The 25,131-nt window shown below is 48.6% G+C and overlaps 1 protein-coding gene across 3 annotated transcripts in view; it reads right to left on the bottom strand.

The window, feature by feature from the left end:
- Positions 1-25,131, bottom strand: part of st6galnac6 (ST6 (alpha-N-acetyl-neuraminyl-2,3-beta-galactosyl-1,3)-N-acetylgalactosaminide alpha-2,6-sialyltransferase 6) — a 50,439-nt gene that overhangs the window by 8,199 nt on the left and 17,109 nt on the right. For all 3 annotated transcript variants that reach the window (XM_038781588.1, XM_038781589.1, XM_038781590.1), the window contains 4 exons: positions 15,128-15,282; positions 11,880-11,890; positions 7,964-8,152; positions 976-1,385 (listed from right to left, as the gene is read on the bottom strand). In XM_038781588.1, coding sequence (XP_038637516.1) covers positions 976-1,385; positions 7,964-8,152; positions 11,880-11,888 — 608 coding nt within the window. In that variant the 5' untranslated portion in view covers positions 11,889-11,890; positions 15,128-15,282. The remainder of the gene's footprint in view (positions 1-975; positions 1,386-7,963; positions 8,153-11,879; positions 11,891-15,127; positions 15,283-25,131) is intronic.

Here is a 25,131-nt window from a genome sequence, read left to right as displayed (position 1 = left end):
GGGTCGGCGTAAGGTGCTGGGTTCAGGCAGGCACGGCAGAAAGGATGAAATGGGAAGCATTAGGTTGGGGTGAGGGGATAGGTGGAAGAAAAGGTAATCAAACAATCCTGATCACAATCTAGGGACTCCTGTTGTGAAGGGATAATGTGCAGACGTTGATTGGCACAAGCTGTAAGGCAGCCATTGTTGAGGTGTAAAAATTGCCAGGTGGTCTATAAAACACCACAAGGAGCATTGGGGAGAACATTGTTGTGTCATGTGAAAGTACCTTTAAGAAATGGGTGTTTATAAATGGGTGTGTATATAAGTATCTGCAGTGCGAGTACCTTTAAGAAATGGGTATTTATTACTGCAGTGATGTCATGAGTGGGTGGAGATTGGCTGTCTGTCAGCTTTTTGCTTTCATTTTAGGCTGTTTGCTGCAGGGTGTGTTTTAGTTTCGTTTTCAGAGCTGGATAGCTGCAGTCACAGCCAGAAGGTGTATTAGAGTCTCCCTCTGTAATCTAAACAATGTAAATCGATCCTTTGGTGATTTAAAACTAATAACTGCTCGCAGTAGTGACTTTAACCTGATGTGTTTCAGGTAAAAGGTGTTTTAAGTCTTATGGATGTTAAAAGGAAAGCTTAAAGGATTACTTAGTGTTGTATTCTTTGGGGGGTTGTATTTGAATTGATGGTTGCTAAGATGTTCACTGTATGTTTCAAAAAGGTTAACTTGAGTTAATAGAATAAACATTGTTTTGCTTTTAAAAAATACTTTTCCATTTTCTGCTGTACCACACCTGTAGAGTGGGCCGTGTGCTCCCCATACCACAATCTATTAAAAGTTGTGGGTCAGGTGAACTCCATGATACACTTTGGGGTTCTCTAAACCTGGCCCATAGCAGTTGGGAGAAGAAAGTGGGGGAATGGTAGGAGGTATTATACACGAGCCAAATATCCCTTTTCAACAAATAAGCATCATGTTTACTGTACCGGTCTCTCCCAGTCTCTCTCTGAAATAAATCGTCAAACTGCTGCATCCTCTTCGGGGCAATGACAAATGCAGCCATCTTTGAGAACGCCAAGCCTGCTTGGTGAATCAATCTGTACACGTTGCCCCGGCTGTTCTTCAACATTTTCTGTGGGGGCCCCCAGAAGATGCAGACGGTCTCCCGACTTTTGTTGAGGAACTCCTGCGGCTTCCTGACCACTCGGTAAACGCTGGAATGGGCGACCACGCGCAGTGTGGTCTTGCTCCCGACGTCCTTCTCGTACCCAGTGGTCGGCGCGTCGTTCATGCGGATGGTGCACTCGGTCTGGTCAATTTCTGACCCCATCTGACTGCCCAGTAGGTGGCTGGAGCTGGTGACGAGTGCACACTGCCCACAGTGAAGCCTCATTGTCTGAAACAGGAGTAACATTGCGTCACTAAAGCTTAAGTCGGCGTTGTACGTTTTTGAAAGATATTTTAACCTTTGTGTTTGTGAGGCACCTTCATGGCCCGGCAGATCACAGTCTGCTGTGATACTCGGACACCAAACTGGGAGGACGCGTCCATAATCCCAGTTTAGCTCGCTGAGCTTGTGGAATCAGAGCTCAGACGGAGATAATCCAGTCTGTTGTGCCTCTGCCAGCTTCTTGCAAGACCTTTTTAATTGGTCCCTGCATTTTCTCCAGAGTCCTGCAAATCCCTCCAATTTCCCTTTTTTGAAACTGACCAATGAGCTGCCTGCTCTCACCGCCTTTCCAGGCAGTGCATTCAAGAACATAACAACTCTTTGCTTACGAGTAAAATTCTTCTCATCTCTCTTGTTCTTTTCCCAATGATCCATTCCCATTGCTGTTCTGTTACAAATGGCACTGAATAGTTGTTTGAACATGGAAGCCATAAACAACGGCGCTTTCAATCCTGATGGTCATACAGCTGGAAAGCATGTGTGGCTATCTAGACTCAGTGGAAGTTCCTGGTTCCCTCGGACCTATGCCGAACACAAAGGCTCCTTCAGGAGAGCAGGAAAGGAGGAGGGCGGATCGGAGCATCCCTACAGGCCATTCGGCTATTCCAGTCTGCACCAACCGTCTGAAAGAGCACTCTACCCAAACCCACTCCCACCACCTCAGTCCCTTTCCCAAGAACCCCTTATCCTAACCTACACATCTTTGAACTGTGGGAGGAAACCAGGGAGAAAGTGCAAACTCCACACAGTCACCCGAGGCTGGAATCGAACCCGGGTCTATGGCTCTGTGAGGCAGCAGTGCTAACCACTGTGCCACCATACTGAAGATTCTGTATCACAATTATAATTATTGGTGAAACAGTCGACCAGTTTGAGAGATGAATAAGAATGTTCTAGCACATTAAACTTTCTTACAACACCAATTCATCCATATATGTTCATATTATTATAAATATATGGGGGCTTTTCACGGTTAACTTCATTGCAGTGTTAATGTAAGCCTACTCGTGTCAATAAAGGTTATTATGTTGATGGTTTTTGCACTGTATTAGGTTTTGCTCACACTAAATCAACTCCAACTCATTCATTTAATGCAAATGTCTAACCAGTCAGATTTTTTGGTTTATTACCGAATTAGCATTCAGGTAGTCTGTTCAACACGGGAGGAAAGACATGTAGAGTAATAAAAAAAATAAGTCACTGCCCGGCAGACAGCGTGGTTTTAGTCAGCACACACACACGCCCAGTGATGAAGCATGACAACGAGCTGGGAGAGAACAATTTGTTGAAAATCCCGACCGTACCAATTTAGAAGCTTCCATTTTATGAAGTGCGAGTGGAGAGATGAGAGAAGCTGAGATTGTTCTAAGGAAACAGGAGGAAATGTTTAATGGGGTGGTTCAAAGCCAAAGGCAGGTTCTCCTTCCCGCTGGCGGCAATGAATTTGGGGGTGGGGAGTGTACAAGGAGAATGTGTTTCCATTGGCTGGAGGGGCAAAAATGAGAGGATGTCGAGTTAAGGTACGAGGGGAGATTTAAAAAAATATTTTTATTCAAATTTTCAACATTAATATTTTTACAAATATTGAGCACAGACCCAACACAGCTCCCCCACCCTCCTCGATGGCAACCAGATTCCCAGAGTGTAAGATAAACAAACCCCATCTCTGCCCCCTCAGAGTAAACTTCACCTTCTCCAAGTACAGAAACTCCATTAGATCTCCCAGCCACACAAAGACACAGGGGGAAGAAGCTGACTTCCAACAGAACCCACCTGCATGCGATCAACAAGACAAAGGCTAAACCATCCGCCCACCCCCCCTCACCCATCTGCCACCCCCTCGGACATCCCGAACGTGGCCTCCTGGGGTCCCGGCTCCAAATACACATGTAGGACCTCAGACACAGTGCTGAAAATCGACCCCCAAAACTTAAATTAGGGCACGACCAGAACATATGAACATGATTAGCTGGGCCTCTCCCGCACCATTTTCAGCTATGCTCCATCCCTTCAAACAACTGGCTCATCCTCGCTTAAGTCTGCCCTGTGCATCACTCTGATTCAAACCCAGCCTCACGCACGAGGTTGACGCATTAACCCTACGCAGCACCTCGCACCATAAACACTCCTCAAATGCCACCCCCAGCTCCTCCTCCCACTTGGCCTTAATCCCTTCCATGGACACCTCATCTTCATCCATGATCCTTCCATAAATCACCGAAATTAACTCACTCTCCAGCCCCATCACCAACTGCACCTCCTCTGACACCAAAGAGGACGGAGCCCCGGGGAGTCGGAAAGACCTTTCTCGAGAGGTTCCGCACCTGCATGTATCTGAAGCCCGCCTTACATTGGAGGCCAACCCCCGCCCCCCCCCCCCCCCCCCCACTCCTCCAAGCTCACAAACATCCCCTCCAAAAACAAATCATTCCTCTCTTTCACCCCTACTTCCTCCCATTCCCCGGCACCTTGCATCCATCCTCCGCGGCTCAAACCCATGGTTCCCACCTAATCAGCATCAACCTCGAGCCTGCCCTCAACCTAAAGTGCTGCCGGAATTGCTTCCAAATCTTCAGCGTGGTTACCACCACATGGCTCCCTAAATACTTCCCCGGGGTAAATGGTAACAACGCCCTTGCCAGCGCCCACAACCCTGACCCCTTACAGGATGCCACCTCCATCCGCACCCATAAGGCCCCAATCTCCCAAATCCAGCCCCCCACCCTGTAATAGTAGAGCAAGTTCCCCTGCCCCCCCTCCCCCACCCTGACTGGTAAAAAGACCGGTAGACACTGAAACATAAACAAAAACCATGGCAGAATGTTCATCTTCACTCCCTGCACCCAGCCTGCCAACGAGGAGGGGAGACTATCCCACCGCAACAAGTCCTCCTTCACCCTCCTCACAAAGCTTGTGAAATTGAATTTAAGAAACCGTACCCAATGCCGCGCCACCTGAAACGCCAGGTGTCTAAAATGAGTTGTTGCCACCCGGAATGGCACCCCCCCCCCCCCCCCCCCCCCCCCCTCCTCCACTCCAGCTCCTGGAGGAGACACCACAAAATATTTGCTCTTCCCGAGATTCAACTTGTACCCGAAAACGCCCTGAAACTCCTCAGCAACGCAATTTTATCCATCACCAACAAGCTTGGGTCCGAGATATACAATAGCAGATTGTCCGTTTACAGAGACACCCTATGCTCCACCTATATCCGCCCCCTCACTGTCCCCTTCCACGAGTCCGAACCCCTCACAGCACGATGGCCAAGGGCGCAATCCCCAGCGCGAACAGAAGGGGGGGGGACACGATGCACCCCTGCCTCGCTCCCCGAATCGTGGAAAGTGCCCCAAATTCATATCGTTCGCCCGTACACACGCTGTCAGATCCTTGTCCGGCAATTTCACCCATGCCACAAACTTAGGCCCAATCCCGACTCTCTCCAGCATCACAGACAGCGCCACTCCGCCCCGTCAAACGCCTTCTCTGCATCTAATGCCACCACCACCTCCTGCCCCCACCCTTCTGCCGGAGAAAGAATCACATTCAGCAGCCGTCGCACGTCCAATGTCAGCTGCCTGCCCTTAATGGACTCCGTGTGATCCTCCCGCACCAGCTTCAGAAGGCACGCCTCCAACCTCAATGCCAACACTTCGTCAATATCTTAGCATCCACGCTCAGTAGAGAAATGGGCCTGTACCATCCAAATTCTGCCAGACCATTCTCCTTTTTAAGTAAGAGGGAGATGGTTGCCTGTCCCATCGTCTCCGGCAATACTCCCATAACCATCCCATCCTCAAACATTTCTACCATCAGCGGTGCCAACCTATCCTTGAATGTCGACGTCTTCACCAACGCCTTTTTCATCAGGTCTCACCTACCCATTCATGAAGCAAGGACATTATCGCTGTCCGATGCCTGTCAAAATGTTTTGAAAGCAGCCGTTCAAACTATCCAGCATCACTTTAGCCACTTTTCCCCCCCCCACTGTGATGGGTGCAGCCCCACCCAAGAGCTCTCTCCCGCCACTTTGTCTCCCGCTGGACTCCTCATCACTTTTGACGGTGAACTTTCGCTCACTCCCCTTTTCCCTGGCTTCTCTTTTCCGGTTTTCGACATCCTTGAAATCCCTCAGACCTTCCCACATAAAACCTTCCCCCAAAAACTGGCTATAAAAGGACCTAAAGAAAAAGACAACGCTGGCAGGAGCCACCAAACATGCGACCTCCACCTACATTCCACAATCAGAATTCCCGGGAATTGTTCTTAATGCAGTGAGAGTTATGATAATCTGGAATACATGTCTGGAAAGTGCAGCGGACCCAAATCTAACTCCAACGTCCAACAAGGGAGCTGGATTTCTACTTGAAATAGCAAAAGAAATGACTGGGGCTGTGCTGCAAGGGCAGGGAAATGGTTCTAATTGGATGGCTCTTTCAAAAAGCCAGTAGGGACATGAGGGTAAGAGCAAGCACAAACTGGATCTTGTATTGCTGGCACCAACTGGGTCTAACTGGTCCCAATTGGCAACCGAGTCCAAGTGGGCCAGCTGAAAACCAGGGTGTTATTTTTATTTACAGGACGTGGGCATCGCTAACTAGGCCCAGCATTTGTTCCCCATCCGTAACTGTCCTTCAGACGGTGGTGGCGAGCTGCTTTCTCAGCCGCTGGAGTCCACGTAGTGTAGGCACACCCACAGTGCTGTTAGGGAGGGAAATCGAGGGAAGGAACAGTGGCATACTTTCAAGTCAGGATGGTGTGTGAGGGGTACAGGCAAGTGGTGGCGGTTCCGTTTGTCTGCTGCCCTTGCCCCTCTAGCTGGTAGCGGTCATGGGTTTGTAGCGCTGCCTAAGGAGCCTTGGTGAGGTCCTGCGGTGCATCTTGTAAATGGCGCACGTGGCTGCTACTGTGCGTCACTGGTGGAGGGAGTGAATGTCTGTGGAAAAGGTAGAAATCGGGCTGCTTTATCCTGGATGGGTTGAGCTTCTTGAGGACTGCTACAAAGTATGACAAGGGGTTAAAAGCATAGAAACAGGCCATTCGGCCCAACCGTTCCATGTAAATGTTGATGTTTCAATTAAACACATTCCACTCTTCTTATATACCTTGCTGCTTCATTTGTTTCTCTAGCCTCCCCTTAAATGTATCTCGGTTATCGCTCTTAACTCCTCCCTTTGTAGCAGGTTCCACGCTCTAATTCACTGTTTTTCAATGTGGGGGTCGCGACCCGGGTGGGTCACGGATGTTGAAAATTGGGTCGCCAAAAATAATCCCCAACGATTGCCTGATCCTTTTTCCCCATTTTTTCTCTGGGTAATTTTTTGCTGCCCTAAAATTATCCTGTTCAAAGATAAGCGTATACATTCATAAAGTTAAATTTAATACCTAACCACTAGACCAGGGGTGGGCAAACTACGGCCCGCGGGCCGCATGCGGCCCGCCAAAGGTATTTCTGCGGCCCACCAAGTCATTAAAAAAAAAAAAAAAAAATTTTTTTTTACATTTTTTTTTTTTTTTTTTTAATTTTTTTTAAGGTTAATGGGGGGGGGGGGCTGTTGGGTTACTTACTGGTATAGGGTGGATACGTTGACTTGAGTAGGGTGATCATTGCTCGGCACAACGTCGAGGGCCGAAGGGCCTGTTCTGTGCTGTACTGTTCTATGTTCTATATGAGGCGCCCAGAATCATAACCGGGTGAAGTAATTATTTTACTTAATATACTATGCGGCCCTTTGTGAATTGTGAATTTCTGAATGTGGCCCTTGCACGGAAAAGTTTGCCCACCCCTGCACTAGACAAATACAATGTTTCACAATGAAATCTAGTATTTGGAATGGCTATGGGATCAATATTGGTGTAACGTTACATGCAGGCCTGGTTGTGTCCTGTTTATAGCACGCATTTTGTAGCAGAGTGGTTAGCACCGTTGCTTCACAGCGCCCAGGGTCCCAGGTTCGATTCCCGGCTTGGGTCACTGCCTGTGCAGAGTCTGCACCTACTCCCAGCGTCTGCATGGGTTTCCTCCGGGTGCTCCGGTTTTCTCCCACAAGTCCCGAAAGACGTGCTTGTTAGGTGAATTGGACATTCTGAATTCTCCCTCAGTGTACCCGAACAGGCGCCGGAGTGTGGCGACTAGGGGCTTTTCACAGTAACTGCATCGCAGTTGTTAATGTAAGCCTACTTGTGGCAATAATAAAGATTATTATTACATTATTTTGTTGCCATGCAACATCTTGGTTTTAAGTTTGTAGAATGGAATGCAAATTTACCCTCCTGGGCGAGGAAGATCAATTATGTCAATTTTAAATGCGTAAAAGTGAGGACAGGCTCACCTAAGCAGGAAGTGAGCGTGGTGTAGGTCACGAGGGCCTGCTATTTGGTAAAAGGGCCAGATAAAAAAAGCATTGAAAAGCACTGCTCTAAATTCTCTCTCAGAAAAGCAGTTCCTCCAAATTCCCGATTGGATTACTGGTTTCTAGGTGTTAAAATTATTTCACAAAATGAGCAGGTTGCAGAAGGTTTCCTACCTTGTTTCCAATAACTGGAAAGTAACCATCTTTCGTGACCCATTTCTTTAAATTTATTGGCGCTCGGCTCACAGCATGGGAGATAAATTCGCCTTTGTAATGCAGTGAGTCATTGCCGCTGCTGGAACTGTAGATTATCAACAGAGTTGTCAAAATGAAGATTGCTGTAGCAACCACATAACTTTCAACCTGCAAAGCGATTGAACAAAAGAACGATTTTGGTGAGACATAGTGTGGATTCTGGGTTTACAGGTGTCATCGTGACTACTTAACCCCATGGTTTGGGGTGGGGGGGGGGCGCTACATCTGATGTTATTCCCTAATTTCTCTTCCTCACCGCCCCCAGCATACATAGTAAAAAGGCTTACAACACCCGGTTAAAGTCCAACCGGTTTATTTGGAATCACTAGCTTTCGGAGCGTAGCTCCTTCACTCACCTGAGGAAGGAGCAGTGCTCCGAAAGCTAGTGATTCCAAACAAACCGGTTGGACTTTAACCTGGTGCTGTAAGACTTCTTATTGTGCCCAGCCCATCCAACGCTGGTATCTCCACATCACCACGTGCATAGGTTATGGTTTATACTGCTCATCATGCACTCCACATTCCAGGTCCAAGAATTACCAGCTTAGCTATCTTGGGAGGGCGTTGAATACAGAATAAAGGCATCTTCATGATCTTTTGTAGGTTAACTGAGTAGGTTACCCTTAGTAACCCATGTACAGTAAAAGGATACTCGGAACCATCTCCGTGTTTAGGCCTTTACATATCCCTGCTCAACACCATACTGACCCCCTAGGTTGGGGTCATGTGCTTTCCTACATCATTGTGTGGGCGGTACGCAGACCTACATTAACCCTGTATGTGCCACACCCTTGCGCTCTGCCATGATTTAACTTCCATTTCAAACATCTACACATTTGATAGCCTATAAATCTCAAAAGCTGAAAATCACAAATACAACTTTGTAAATTATTCCTTCATCAGACGTGAGCGTCCCTGACTGGGACAGAACTTGTTACCCATCCCTAATTGCCTTGGAAGGGGCGGTGACTTGCTCGGGCCATTTCAGCATCAGCCACATTGCTGTGGATCTGGAGTCACAAGTAGGCCTGACCGGATAAGGGCGACCGATTTCCTTCCCGAAAGGGACATTAGTGAACCAGGTGGGTTGTTAAACAACAATCAACAATGGTTTCAGGGGCTGGATCACTGAATCCAGGGGCTGGATTTTCCAGCCCTGTGTGGTTTATTTTCTGGCAGCCACGGCAACCCACCACTGTCCAGTGGTGGAATCTTCCGGCCCCGTCAATATCTACAGGGTTTTGCCTGACCGGTGGGAAACGCGATTACTCAATTGCACCTCGATACCACCAGCTGCCATGGTGGGATTTGAACCTGTGGCCCAGATCATGAGTCAGGCTTACTATATTACCACTATACAACCATCTACCCTCTTGTATTTATGTGACACCTTTAACATAATAAAACTAAAACATGTCAGGTACTCGGGGATACAAATGGCACGTGACTGGGACCGGTTACACAAGTTGAACTTGTCCCGGTTGGTTGAGCAGATGAGGGGTGAGTTTCAGAGATGGGATGCGTTGCCGCTGTCGCTGGCAGGGAGGGTGCAGACGGTCAAAATGACGGTCCTACCGAGATTTTTATTTGTATTTCAATGTCTCCCAATTTTAAGAGGGTTGACAAAATTATCCTGGGCTTTGTGTGGGCGGGTAAGAAGGTGATGCTCGAGCGGAATCGGGGCTTGGCCTGCCAAATTTCAGTCATTATTACTGGGCAGCTAACAGAGCCATGATAAGGAAGTGGGTGGTGGGGGCGGTCAGTTTGGGAGCAGATGGAGGCAGCTTCATGTAGGGGCACAAGTTTGGGGGCATTGATATCGGCACCTGTGCCATTCCCGCCGGCGAGGTACTCCACCAGCCCCGTGGTGGTGGCTGCCTTGAGGATCTGGGGTCAGTGGAGGAGGTACGCTGGAGCAGTGGGAGCATCGGTCTGGTCCGCAATATGTGACAACCACCGGTTTGCCCCGGGGAGCCTGGATGGGGGTTTTGAGTTTGGCGAAGGGTGGGAATTGAGAGGATGGGGAACCTTTTCTTGGAGGGGAGCTTCCCTAGCTTGAGGGCACTGGAGGAGAACTTTGGGCTGGCAAGGGGGAACAAATTTAGATATTGACAGGTGCGTGACTTTCTGCGCAGGCAGATATTATCCTTCCCACTCCTGCCACTAAGGGGGATCCAGGATAGGGTAGTGTCTAGGGGATGGGTGGGAGAGGGAAGCGTCTCGGACATTTACAAAGAACTTATGGGGGCTGAGGAGATGCAGACAGAGAAGCTGAAGCGTAAGTGGGTGGAGGAGCTTGGTAGTGAGATGGAGGATGGCTTATGGGCGGACGCGTTGAGCAGCGTCAACGCGACCACAACATGCGCCAGGCTCAGCTTGATCCAATTCAAGGTGATCCACTGGGCCCACATGATAGTGGCCCGGATGAGTAGATCCTTCAGGGTGGAGGACATGTGTGTAAAAGGTGAGGACCAGCGAACCATGTCCACATGTTCTGGGCGTGTCCAAAACTTAGGGAATATTGGCAGGGGTTTACAGATGTCATGTCCGGAGTATTGAAAACAAGGGTGGCAATGAGTCCAGGGGTGGCGATTTTCGGGGTGTTGGAAGATCTGGGAACCCAGGAGGAGAAAGAGGCAGACGTTCTGGCCTTTGCTTCCCTGGTAGCCTGGAGACGGATACTATTAGCTTGGAGGGAGTCAACGCCCCCGAAGTCGGAGGCCTGGTTAACTGACATGGTGAGCTTTCTTGGCCTAGAGAAGATTAAATTCGCCTTGAGGGGGTCACTGTTAGGGTGGCTTCTTTGTGGAGAATTAATCGTCAGCAGGGGTGGAGGGGTGGGAGGGGCGGTTACGGTAGCGTAGAATAGGGGTCAACTAGGCGGGTCTTGGTGATTGCACTATGTCTATTGTTCTTTGTACATTGTTTTTATACTGTTGCTGTTTGTAATGCCAAAAATACCTCATTAAAATGGTTTGTAAACAAAAAACATAGTAAAATGTCCCTCGGCTCTTCAGAGGGTGATCTGACACCACGCCACACAAGAAGATATTAAGATAGGTCACCAAAACCCTGATCATAAAGGTGGGGTTTTAAGGACTTTAAAGAGGGAAAGAGAGGTGGAGCAGAGAGGTTTTAGGCTGGAGGGGGAGGGGGCTCAGGACCGAGACAGCTGAACCAACATTGGAGCAATGAAACTCGGGGATGTGCAAAAGGCCAGAATTGGAGGAGCGCAGAGATCTCAGAGGGTTGCAGCACTGCAGATGAGAGAGATGGGAAGGGGCGAGGCCATGGAGGGATTTGAACACAATCGGTAGAATTCTAAAATCCAGCTATGGCTAGAACGGAAAACCATGTAGGTCAGAGGGCACAGGGCTGAGGGTAAAGGTCACCCAGGGCAAGCTAGGATAGGGGCAGCAGAATTTCTGTTCGGTTCCTGTTTACAGAGGATGCCCAGTCGAGAGAGTTTAAGAATAGTTGAGTCCAGAGATAACAAGGCATGTTTGAATGAAGAGGATTATACTCAGAAACATAGCAGATTACAAAAGTTATGCCATTCATTATAAAACAAAATGGTTTGTGACCACCTTGTAAAACCCATTTTAATCACATCTGATAGCAACAATAGTAACACAGGAGATAACACACAGAATCTGAAATAAAAGAGTTAATGTTAGATAGGCAGGGACGAGCATCTGCAAAGGCGGTGCAAGGTCCAGCAAAGCACAAACTTCTCTGCAGACGATCTGCTGCGTGTATCTCCTTAAGTTGTGATTTAGAAGCAGTAAACAGCTCACGTCAGATGGAATTGGTTCTGTGAATATTGTGTTCTCACCTTAAACATGCCTGCAATAAAGAGAAAACAACTGTCTCAAATTCACACAGAGGATATATTTTTTAAATTGGGCACAACTGATTGAATCAAGCAAACCGAAGACAGATCAACCACTTCTCCTCCCGTGCCGTATTAATAACTTCTCCTCCCGTGCCGTATTAACTCCACCACTTGTTAATAAAGTCTAGCGCCTCAATAGCAGAGCTTCTCGATAAACTAAACGCACATTTGCATTAAACACATCCATGCAAACTTGCATTTAGGAAATACTTTTCTGGTTCTTGGAATTTTCTGAAATGCTTCACAGCTAATGGCTGTTCCAAAGATGTGGCCACTTTTATCCAGGGAACCAGGGTGTCAACTCGCACACAAACATAACGAGATTTCTTGATTTTTTTATTTCTTTTTTTTTTATAAATTTAGATTTTAGGGGCCTCACGGTAGCATGGTGGTTAGCATCAATGCTTCACAGCTCCAGGGTCCCAGGTTCGATTCCCGGCTGGGTCACTGTCTGTGTGGAGTCTGCACGTCCTCCCTGTGTGTGCGTGGGTTTCCTCCGGGTGCTCCGGTTTCCTCCCACAGTCCAAAGATGTGCGGGTTAGGTAGATTGGCCATGCTAAATTGCCCGTAGTGTAAGGTTAATGGGGGGATTGTTGGGTTACGGGTATACAGGTTACGTGGGTTTAAGTAGGGTGATCATTGCTCGGCACAACATCGAGGGCTGAAGGGCCTGTTCTGTGCTGTACTGTTCTATGTTCTATCTATTACCCAATTATTTTCTCCAATTAAGGGGCAATTTAGCGTGGCCAATCCACCTACTCTGCACATTTTTGGGTTGTGGGGGCGAAACCCACGCAGACACGGGGAGAATGTGCAAACTCCGCACGGACAGTGACCCAGAGCCGGGATCGAACCTGGGACCTCAGCGCCATGAGGCGGTTGTGCTAACCACTAGGCCACCGTGCTGCCCTAACATAACGAGACTGACGGAAAGTGCATGATGGCCGGCATTTATTGCCCACCCCCAATTGCGTTGAGATGCTGGTGGTGAGCCTTCCTCTTGGAGGAGGTACTATGAGGGAGTTCGAGGGTTTTGACCCAAGGGCAGCGAAGCGGTATATTTACAGTCAGCAGGGGTGTGCAGCTAGGGGGGGGAGCTTGCAGGTGGTGGTGGTCCCAACCATCTGCTGCCCATGTACATCTATGTGGCCGAAGGAGGCTTGGCAAGTTGCTGCAGCACCACTTGTAGATGGTACACACTGCTGCCACTGTGCGTTGGTGGTGGAGGGAATGAAGATTTCAGGTGGTGGACAGGATGCCCATCAAGCATGCTGCTTATGGTGCTGCCTTCTTGAATAAAACCAAGAGGCTTGCTCGGCCATTTCAGAGAAAAGTTAGCCTTACGTTACTGGACTCACACTTCGGCCAAACCAGATAAGGATGGCAGATTTCATTCCCTAAAGTTTTTATTTCCACTTCATTTTTACCGGATGTCAGCGGCACTGACGAGGCCAGCATTTTATCGGCCTACTTAATTACTCCTGAGCCGAGTGGCTTGTTCGGCTGCTTCAGAGGGCATTTATGAGTCCACCACATAGCTGCAGATCTGCTTCGCATCCCGCGAGGGGGGTGAGGGACAGGGTGCTTTCGGGGGTCTGGGTCGGAGAGGGGAAGATATCTGATATCTACAAGGTTATGCAGGAGGCGGAGGAGGCGTCAGTAGAGGAGCTGAAAGCTAAGTGGGAGGGGGAACTGGGGGAACAGATCGAAGACGGGACATGGGCTGATGCCCTGGAGAGGGTTAATTCTTCCTCCTCGTGCGCGCGGCTTAGCCTCATCCAATTCAAGGTGCTGCACTGGGCCCACACGACTGGGACGAGGATGAGTAGGTCCTTTGGGGGTGAAGACAGGTGTGTCAGGTGCTCGGGGAGTCCAGCGAACCATGCCCATATGTTCTGGGCATGCCCGGCACTGGAGGAGTTCTGGAAGGGGGTGGCGAGGACAGTGTCGAGGGTGGTGGGATCCAGGGTCAAGCCAGGATGGGGACTCGCGATTTTTGGGGTCGGTGTGGAGCCGGGAGTGCAGGAGGCGAAAGAGGCCGGTGTGCTGGCCTTTGCATCCCTAGTAGCCCGGCGAAGGATCTTGCTACAATGGAAAGATGCGAGGCCCCCAAGCGTGGAGACCTGGATCAATGACATGGCGGGTTTCATTAAGCTAGAGAAGGTCAAATTCGCCCTGAGAGGGTCGGTACAAGGGTTCTTTAGGCGGTGGCAACCTTTTCTTGACTTTCTGGCTCAACGATAGGGTACTGGGACAGTAGCAGCAGCAACCCGGGGGGGGGGGGGGGGGGGGGGGGGGGGGGGGGGGGGGGGGGGGGGGGGGGGGGGGGGGGGGGGGGAAAGGTGGGGGGGGGGGGGCGGACGATGACTATGTTTGTTTATTTAATTTAAATTTATTTTGAAGTTCTTTTGTTGTTCATTGGGGTTGGGGGGGTGGGGGGATGTGATACATGCGTCGATACGGTCTGGGGGTGGTACGGTTATTATGGGTTATTTTGTTGCATTTCATTGTTTGTCGTTATGTTTTATATTTTCTGTAAAAAATTCCAATAAAAATTGTATTTAAAAAAAAAAAATAGCTGCAGATCTGGAGTCACATGTCGGCCAGGTCCGGGTAAGGATGGCAGATTACCTTTCCTGAAGGATATTAGCGAATCAGTTGGGTTTCTGCGAAAATTGACGATGGTTTTCATAGAATTTACAATGCAGGAGGCCATTCGGCCCATCGAGTCTGCACCAGCTCTTGGAAAGAGCACCCGACCCAAGGTCAACACCTCCACCCTATCCCCATAACCCAGTAACCCCACCCAACACTAAGGGCAATTTAGCATGGCCAATCCACCTAACCTGCACATCTTTGTGACTGTGGGAGGAAACCGGAGCACCCGGAGGAAACCCACGCACACACGGAGAGGATGTGCAGACTCCACACAGACAGTGACCCAAGCCGGAATCGAACCTGAGACCCTGGAGCTGTGAAGCGATTGCGCTCCACAATGCTACCGTGCTGCGTTTAATGGTCATCATTAGACTTTTAATTCCAGACTGTTCACTGAATTCAAACCTCACCATCTATCATGGTGGGATTGAAACGCTAGAGCATTACCCGGGTCCCTAGACTACTCGTCCAGTGACAATACCACTAAACCACCTCCTGCCCGAAAAAATTGAAAAAATTAAATGTAATACCTTTTCAATACGGATCCAATTGGGCAGCTTCCAACACAAGGTTCTGTTCCAAAAAGTGCACAGGAAGCAGCCTGGGTGCTCGGGTCCAGCTGTCAGTTCAAGATAGCAGACTCCACTTGAATCAAGAAAGTTGAAGGTAGAATGGCGTGGTGTAACTTAAATAATAAAAGCAAAACAAAAGTGAAATTAATGTAAAAACCTTAAAGTCACACCAGCTAAATATTGATTAAATGTCATTAGATTCATTATTTTTTGAGGTTCCTTGACTGTGTTCTGGATGGGATGCCAAAGCCAACTGTAATGGAGACAGATTTTCAGCTGGTGATAGGAACCGTATGTTTGAAAGTTCATAAGTAGCATTAAAAGGGTTCATAATGAATTAATCAATACCAGAAAAGATTAATTTCACACCCAAAATTCCTAGATTAAAATTTTAGAATTGCCATAATAAGTAAATGTGGAATACAACAGACTAGGAAATGGAATACATTAATACTTAAAAAAGGTTAAGCGATAAAAATCACCACATTATACTAGTCCAGTACATTAATGCAGTGATCAAGCGTAACGTTTTTGAATGCTTTAATATGTAAATAGTTCAATCACAGCCTCCGTTTCAGTCCCATCCAAGTAGTACAGCAATGTGGAAATGATTGATGGCTGTGGGAGGAAAGTGCTTACAGACTGAAAACCTGCCCACCCAGTAATCAGATCATAGGTGTGAGATGTTCCATCACCAAATGTGCAGCAGCAGAGGTGTCCTTTGTACTGAAGAAAAATCATTAACATGGACAAAAACAAACCATGCCCACCATAGGCGGAGGGCAGTCAAGTGGTATTGATGCACTGTTTCTGCTTCCCCCTATCTTTCCCCCACCCCTTTCCTCTTAAGAACAGTTACTACTGTCAAGAAGCAGCAAGTTCTTGCAAGGTTGCAATTCCAAGGCAGGAGCAGGTTTGTGGGAGAGTTGGCAAGTCTGCGCCCTCCACTTTCTACATCTGTCTCCAGAGATCAAATTCCTTTCTCATGACATACTGTCGCTATAATGGCATAGTCTCTCTTTCCCTCCCCCACAATCTGCTGCGAAAAATCTTTCTCTCTCCCACTCTCTCTCTCTCTCTCTCGCTCTCTCGCTCTCACTCACCCTCACACGCCACCCTTTCAGATGTCTGCCATCTGGCATCTGAGGATGTTACAGAAATAAGGCTGATTTTCTCCACAAGCCCCCCCTCAGTCTAATCCCACACTTCTGATTGATTTGTGCACAATGTAATTGTGCAACTATCTAATTATTTTCGCAAAATGCTAATGGGTGTTGCTTCAGTCCCTGCCAGACAATTTCATATTCTTACCACCCCCATCATTCTTGCGATTGTTTTTAAATTTATGCTATCCTGCTTAACCTCTTGGTAACCAATGGCAACAACGCGTCATTATTTATCCAACCCTAACTCTTCATAATCTTGAAGATACCCATTAGGTCACCCTCCAAACTTCTCAATATGAAAAATAACAACTTCTCAAAATTTTCTGCATAACCATAACCCTGTATCCGTGGTGACGTCTGAGTGTATTCACAAGGCAACTTCCCCTAACAACATTGACCCTTCGGCGTCCAAACACATTGTGGGTTTTCACAAGCAACAACACGTTAGGCCCGGACCTTCCTCAGAGTGGTAATCTCGACAGGTAATCTTGCCACTCTCGACAGCCTTGCTGGAATTCCGAAGCCCCTGTCTCGCCCCAACCTTCCTCGCTCAGGCTGGATGAGACAGGTGCAGCGAAGGTGCTGCCCCCCCCCCCGGGAGTATCGCTGTGGAGTAACCGCGGCTCGGAGAGGTAAGTCACTCCCCCTTTTTTTACAGCAGCAGCTACTATAACGGGGAGGTTTAAAGGGATGAGGTAAGCGGTTTAGGCATTTGGAGGTGTCGGACCGGAGGGGGGGAAGGGGGGGGGGGTTATTAAGTGCATTTAAATTCCACCTGCTGCATTAGCATGAGCTTCTTGGATGACTAGTCTAGTGGCATTACCACCACACTGTCCCCTCCCTCCAATGCAATTTGCTGGAGGACTAAAGTCAGAGAACATTTTGGCACATACTGGTCAGGGGTTGAGGCGGCACAGTAGCACAGTGTTTAGCACTGTTGCTTCATAGCACCAGGGTCCCAGGTTCGATTCCCGGCTCGGGTCACTGCCTGTGTGGAATCTACACGTTCTCCCCGTGTTTGCGTGGGTTTTCTCCGGGTGCTCCGGTTTCCTCCCACAGGTCCCAATAGATGTGCCGTTAGGTGAATTGGACATTCTAAATTCTCCCTCGGTGTACCCGAACAGGCGTCGGAATGTGGCGACTAGGGGACTGTCACAGTAACCATTGCAGTGTTAATGTAAGCCTACTTGTGACAATAATAAAAGATTAAAGACAAACAGCATAGGCAAAGGTCTGAAGTTATTCTGCGCCATCAGATTCAAGTTGGCAACTGCAGCGTGTGACTCACATCCAAGTAATGCGCTAGGCTACGAATCACACTGCCGCTGTGCCAGTGTGCTTACTCTGCTGCCGAGAATCCTGTCAGGAACATCAATACTTGCAAAAAATGTGAAATCAAATCATTATTCCTGCAAAGCATAAATTACTTCACAGCAACATGAAGTGACCACTCAATATTTAAATTGCCTTCTCCCAGTCAAGGTTAATATTTGATTTGTTCTCCCTGTTGGGATTGAGTGGAGACTCACTTTACAATTTAGATCCAAAACTGAGTCAGGTGGGACTGCTTCGACCAGGTTTGCAAAAAGTAATGTTGTTGACATGTCACATCCGCAATGTTCACAAGGCTCACTTCCTCAAATATCAAGAGACGATCCTGAAAGAGGAATCGGGCCATTTCAGTCCCACGCTTGTTTGCTCCTCACATTTCCAGTAATCGGGAATAAAATGGATGTACATGGGAGCACTATAATCCTTTGGAGGAAGTTATCTCACCCTGTCCCTAAAGGTGACTTGGCACCACCGGGAGCTATGGTGTTTTTTTTTAATGTATTTATTGGGTTTTGGTATACATAACAAAATATACACACTCACAGAACAATACGAATTTTCCAACGTAATTTCCATTGCGGTCGGTTTTTGCCATTTACATGGATTTATTTCAATGTTTTTTCTTTTCACTCTTTTGTCTTTTCCTTGCCGTGTTTGCTGTGGCTGTCGTGGCTCCCTGTGTCACCTTTCCCGCCTGTGTTCCCCTCTCTTTTTTCACTTCCAGCTATTGTTCCTGCCCTTCCCCCTCCCTTCCCTCTTCCCTTCCCCTGGGTCCCTGGCTTTCCTGTTGGGTTTGGTTGCGCTTTCTTATTTCCCTAGGTAGCCAGGATGAAGAGAGAGAAGCCAACCCTTTTGTGGGTTGGCTTCTCTCTCTTCATCCTGGCTACCTAGTTGCTGGCCACAAACAGGTCCTGGAATAGCCGAGTGAATGGCTCCCACGTTCTGTGGAAGACCTCTTCCAACCCACGGGTGGCGATTTTGATTTTCTCCAATTTCTGACAGGTCAGACAGCCAGTCTGCAGCTTTGGGTGGTGCTGCTGACCGCCAGCCGAGCAGGATTCACTGGCGGGCCATCAGGGAGGCAAAGGCAAGGGCGTCCGCCCTCCTCCCCATGAAGACATCTGGCTGGTCTGATACCCCAGACCGCCACTTTCGGGCACGGCTCCACCCTTATCCCCATCACTTTGGACATTGCCTCGAAGTAGTACCCGGCAAGTCTGGGGTAAGACCAGAACATGTGGGTGTGGTTGGCCAGCCTCCTTGGCACTGTTCACATCTATTACCGGAGGCTATGCTGGCATAGTGGTGATGTCAGTGGACTAGTAGATGACAGAGGCTAGTCTAATGCTCTGGGGATATGGGTTCAAATCCCACCATAGAATTAATTCAATTTATAGATCTGGAATATTCAGCTAGTTTCAGTAATGATGGTCATGATAACTATCACTGATTGCCATAAAATCCCATCTGTTTCTCTGATGCTCCTTTGCGGGGAAATAAATCGATCATCTTTACCTGGTCTGGCCTACATGTGACTCCAGACCCACAACAATGTGGTTAACTTGTACCTGCCCTCCGAAATGGCTATTCAGTCCAAGGGCAATAAAAGATGGGCTTTGCCTGGGAAATAATTGTTTTAAATGCCGGAGGGGTGGGGTACTAGCCGGGAGAGAGATTTCCCAACATCCATCTGCTGTGAATATCGCTCCCCTCAGGGATACAGAAAAGCAGAATCACCCTTTACGCTGAAGCTGAAGCCATAGAGCACTAATGGCGGCATTTCACCATAGATATTGGATCTTTACCTCTCCATATATGGGACGGGATTCTCCGTTGCCGAACGCTGAAATCGGGAACAGCGATCGGGCGGAGAATGGCTCCTGACTACAAAATCGCGGGTGGCACTGGTTTGAGGGTGGGCAGCGATGCTCCGCCCCCTCCAAATCGTCGTCATTGAGACCACGCCACGCACAGCCGCAACCGAGCAGGCACACCTGCGATGCTCTGCCTCCGATGGGCCGAGTTCCCAACGGCACGGGCCACGTGTGATCTGAACAGTCATGGCAGCTGTGGACAGAGAAAGAGAAAGAGAGAGAGAGAGAAGGCGTGTGGACAAGGTCCAGCACCACCACACTTCACCGAAAGCCGTGCCGCTGGCCAGGTAGGCCTCTGCCAGGGCTGGGGGAATAGTGCAGAGTGGGGGTGGACGCAGACGCGGTCCAGCACAACTGCTGCCATCTTTCTGGGTGCAATCGGTGCGTGTTTGGGGGGTATAAGTGTACACACGGCTGCAGCTCGTCAGTCCTGCCCGTGTCCATCACGGACCTGCTGATCCTCCCACATTTACCGCACATTCCGCGGGTGTTAGCCACTCACCGGAGGCGGAATCAGTGCGGGTGTGGCACTGATTTGTTTCCGTCGTGGAGCTCCATGGATGCTCTGTTGGCGTCAGCCCTTAGACGCAGGAACGGAGAATCCAGCCCATGATCTTGGACTTCACAGGAGGTGGACATTCAACCCATCAGATCTTTTGAGAGAGCTATCCAATTATTTCTACATCCATGGCTCTTTTCCCACAGCCCTCCAAGTATTTCCTTTTCATGCATATACTCAAATCCGGACCAGAACTCACAGATTTTCCAAATTCCCCCTCGCTTTCCTATGCCAATTATCTTAAATCTGTGACCTGCGACAATTATTGCCCACCAAACTGAGGAAAACAGATTGTCCCACTTTTATCAAAGCCTTTCACTGAGCAATGTGAACGGACTATCACTCGCAACAATTCCAACCCCATAACACTGGAAAACTGGAAGATCAACAAGACCAATCGCGATGGATAAATTAGAAAGATTGGAAAAATAAAAATATATGCACACTATATATTTACGCACTGTAAATTAACAGGTTCTGCTGAGAGAGTAAAACACTCTCCGAGCTTATGACTGTGCCACTGCAATCCATCAGATGTACAGCTGGACACGTTGCTGTAAAGAACCCATTACCTCCCACATTCCTTTCTGCCAACGCAGCAATTCGGTGACTGAGGAACACATCCCACTTTAATCAGAGTCAGCTACAAACCCAGAGCAAAGCTTGGTCTGCTAGGCACATCCCGAAAGCTGCTTTGGCAGTGGCTCTTTATTGGGTTTGTTTATTGTCACGTGTACCGAGGTACAGTGAAAAGTATTTTTCTGCGAGCAGCTGAAACAGAGATCATTTTGTACGTGAAAAGAAAAAGAAAATACATAATAGGGCAACACCAGGTCCACAATGTAAATACATAGACACCGGCATCGGGTGAAGCATACAAGGTCCACTTCAACGAGGCTCCCCCCCCCCCCCCCCACCCTCACCCATCCCACCCCCATTAACACAGCAGTCACGAGGATAGCTGGTATCATATTAGAGGCTGGTTGAGCACAGTGGGCTAAACAGTTGGCTTGTAATGCAGAACAAGACCAGCAGCGCGGGTTCAATTCCCCTACCGGCCTCTCCGAACAGGCGCCGGAATGTGGCGACTAGGGGCTTTTCACAGTAACTTCACTGAAGCCTACTTGTGACAATAAGCGATTATTATTATTATCGTGAAAGGAAATGTCACTTTTGAGCACGTCACTGAAGTAGAAACAGAAAATTGGAGAAACGCACAATCGGAGACTTGTTACCTTTCGGCAGAGGCTGATCCATGATGTGCTGCTGGGGTTAAAGTTCCAGAAACATTACCCTGCATTCAATCCACCACACCCCTAATGCTGAATCTGTGCCTGGAGCAGATATGTATCACCTTTATGAGCAAAGGTAAATCGCCAAAAGAGACTAAATTTAGCAAAATAAAGTTGGGCTCTATTATTTGTTGCTTATGGGAAACAGGATCCAGGATCTAGGTTTGTTTTCAGATCAGAAACCTGCCTTCAATGGGAAACCGATTAACTTGAAGACATTCAAGACGGTGAGCTGTGAAGTCAGGTTTTGGAAATATAATTGCTCTGGAGAGAGAGCAGAGGAGACTTACTAGAACGTTGCCAGGGAGAACTGGTGTGACAAAGAGAGATTGGAGAGATTGGCGTTGTTTTCCTTGGAACAGAGAAGGCTGAGGGGGTGACATGTTTGAGGGAAACAACGTTGTGAAGGGTAGAGATAGAGTAGACAGGAGGAATCGGTTTTCCTTGGCAGAGAGTTCAAGAATCAGAGATCATAGATTCGAGCTAAGTGACAGTAGGATTAGAGGTGACGTGACAATTTGGCGCAGAGGGTGGTGGGCGTCTGGAATTTGGTGGCCAAGTTGATGGTGGAAGCAGAGAACGTAAACTCGCACCTGAATCTGCACCTTAAGCTGCAGGGCTATGGGCCGTGAGCAGGAAGATGGGATTAGAAAGGGCACCTGGGTTCTTTAGGTCGGCATGCACAAGATGGGCTGAGTGGCCCCCTTCTGTGCTGTATAATTTCTATGGTCCCAAGTGAAGTGTGGGACCATCACTAAATCTGCTGGTCACCCTTAGGGAGAAATCTGCTGATTATATCAAAGTCCTCCAGCGACACCCACACCCATGAAAGAAAAAGCAACAGTATGGTACTGTTAGTTTGGTCTTTGGGGAAATCTTCTGATCCAGCTGCTGTCAGTGGCATTTCCCATTTGAATCCCCCCCCCCCCCCCCCCCCCCCCCCCCCGATGCTGGGATACCCTCGTCGGCAGCGCTTTGCCTTTGGCAAGTCAGGATCGGCCCAAAAATCGTCCACCCTCAACTTTTCCCAGTGTTTCCAATCTTCTGTCAGTGAGGTAGCTCACTCCCCACTGCAAAGTGCACCAGGCCGGCGACAGTAAACACCTGTACGGTCGGCAGTAGCATCGTCGGAGGCTGCAGGTTTGAACTGAATACTCTCGAGTCTGACCTGAAAGTGTAATGTGTTGCCCTAATTCTCAACTCCATCCAGTCTTCGGAATGGGTTCAATTTTGTTTTCCACAATTGAAAACAGTGAATTTTCACAGACTGATGGGAGCTCCACTTCCATTCCATCAGCAATACGCAGAACTAACAGAAAAGCAGAGCAGCATACGGTGCGGGGGAAGGGAGTCTGTAGCTACATGGCTCCTCTGGGATTATTAATGCCGTTACTGAAGAGACAGTTCTCTCTTTGTCATTACATTGAACCTGATCTACTCGTTGCTGATTTTTGGACACGGTATCAAATCGGCATAAAAGTGTTGCATAAAAGGGCAGTTGAGACGAAAGTAAAAGTAACAACTATTACAGGCGAATTAAACTTCTTGTTTAATGTGCACAGTAGCCAAAATAAAATAGGAGAACTGGAGGAAATAATTTATCGCGAAGGGTCAGACATATTAGGAACTATATCCCATTATAACAAGAAACAAACCAGCCAGCAATGGCACGCCTTGGATGAATAAAGAAGGGCAAAATTAAAGCAAAAAGGCAAACACCAAGATAAGAGGGAATGCAAAACAATTGAGAGACCCTCCCCCCCCCCCCCCCCCCCCCCCCCCCCAAAATTAGGAAGGCATAGAAAAGCTACAAAATTAGGTTCCCAATTAAAATTAAAATAAATAATATTCCATTAACGCAAATAGCAAAAAATAAAGATAAGGCCAGGGTCAATAAGGTGCTAAACATGATAGAAGTGTTGAGTGATTACTGTGTTAGAATAAATTAAATAAAACAAAACTTTTTGCTAATCAATAACTATACAAGATATTGTACACACAAACGCAATGAGATCTTAGATCTAGAGCAAAATACTGCAACAGGAGATAATTTAATCAACTCCTCCTGACATTCAATTGCATTACCATCACTGAATTGTACACTAGCAAGTTCCTGGAGTCAGCATTGACCAGAAACTGAACTGGACGAGCCATATAGATGCTGTAGCACAAGAGCAGGTCAGAGGCTGGGAATCCTGCAGTGAGTAATTCACCTCCTTATTCCACAAAGTCTGTCCACCATCTACAAGGCAAAGTCAGGGCTGTGATGGGATACACCCATTACTTGCCTGGATAGGTGCAGCTCCAACGACACTCAAGATGTTCGACACCATCCAGAATAAAGCAGCTCCCGCATAACTGGAAGATGCTGTCAAAGGAGCCTTGGTGCGCTGTTGCCGGGAATCTTGTAGGCGTTACACTCACTGTTGCTACTGTGCGTTGGTGATAGACAGGGTGTCAGTCAAGGCTGACACTCAAGTGCACGACTGAAGGGATGCCTGTTACACGAGGCAGATAGTGCTACCGTTGTCCAGGGCAGGGGAATCATTTTCCAGATATTCTTAAAAATAGCACCATGGGATCCTTTCCACCCACTCGAGTAGGCAGCTGGTGCCTTGGTCACATGTTTCATTCAGAAATCTGGGGCTGGATTCTCCAACCCCCCGCCGGGTCGGAGAATCGGCGGGGGCCGGCGTGAATCCCGCCCCCGCCGTCCTCCGGCTCCCCAAAAATCGGCCTGGCGTGAATTGCGCCGGCTGCCGGAGAATGGCGGGGACCGGCGTGACTCAATGGGTCCCGGGGCCACCCGAATTCTCCACAAGCGTTGGGCCGAAATCCCGCCCGTTTTTTGCCAGTCCCGCCGGCGTAAATTGGTAAATTGGAGCAGGTCCTTACCGGCGGGACCTGGCGGTGCTGGCGGCCTCCGGGTTCTCGATGGGGGGGGGGGGGGGGGGGGGGGGGGAGGGGGGGATCTGGTCCCGGGAAGTGCCCCCATGGTGGCCTGGCCCGTGATCGGGGCCCACCGATCCGCAGGTGGTCCTGTGCCGTGCGGGCCCTCTATTCCTCCGCATCGGCCGATGTGGTCTTCCACGATGGCCAATGCGGAGACGAACCCCTTTGCGCATGCGCGGGATGACGCGAGCACAAGCTGGTACTCCTGCGCATGCGCCAACCCGCAACGGATGGTGGTGGCCCTTCAGTGCCGGTTGGCGTGGTGCCAAGCCCCTTCCCCACTGGCCGGTGGGGCGCAAACCACTCCGGGGCGGGCCTAGCCTCTGAAGGTGCGGAGGATTCCGCACCTTTGGGGCGGCCCGACGCCAGAGTGGCTCACGCCACTCCGCCCCACCCGAGTTGCCTTTGACATTACTGCATTATAACGGACACACGCTCAGCTCTCAACAGTGGCCAAGAGACTGGACCAGAACCATAATTTTTAAGATGGAAAGAGTGATAATATAGGAAATTGTGCTTGGTTGTTTTATAAACAAACTTTATTAAAGGAAAAGAAATCAATATTTAAACTTTTCATTTCTAACAATAACTGATTATTTTCTTAACCGTGTTGCACTAGTTCCCATTAAATAGCACTTTAATGGGAGCTATTTTTAAGAATATCTGGAAAATGATTCCCCTGCCCTGGACAACGGTTATCTCTTATTCAACATCCCACAAAGATTATCCACTCATGATCACACTGATGTTTGAATTTTGAGCACAAATTGGCTGCTGCATTTCTCAC

This window comes from Scyliorhinus canicula, chromosome 21 (assembly GCF_902713615.1).
Source record: "Scyliorhinus canicula chromosome 21, sScyCan1.1, whole genome shotgun sequence".
NCBI lineage: Eukaryota > Metazoa > Chordata > Chondrichthyes > Carcharhiniformes > Scyliorhinidae > Scyliorhinus > Scyliorhinus canicula.
Note: the sequence above shows the minus strand (reverse complement) of the source record. Positions and strands in the feature narration are given on the sequence as shown.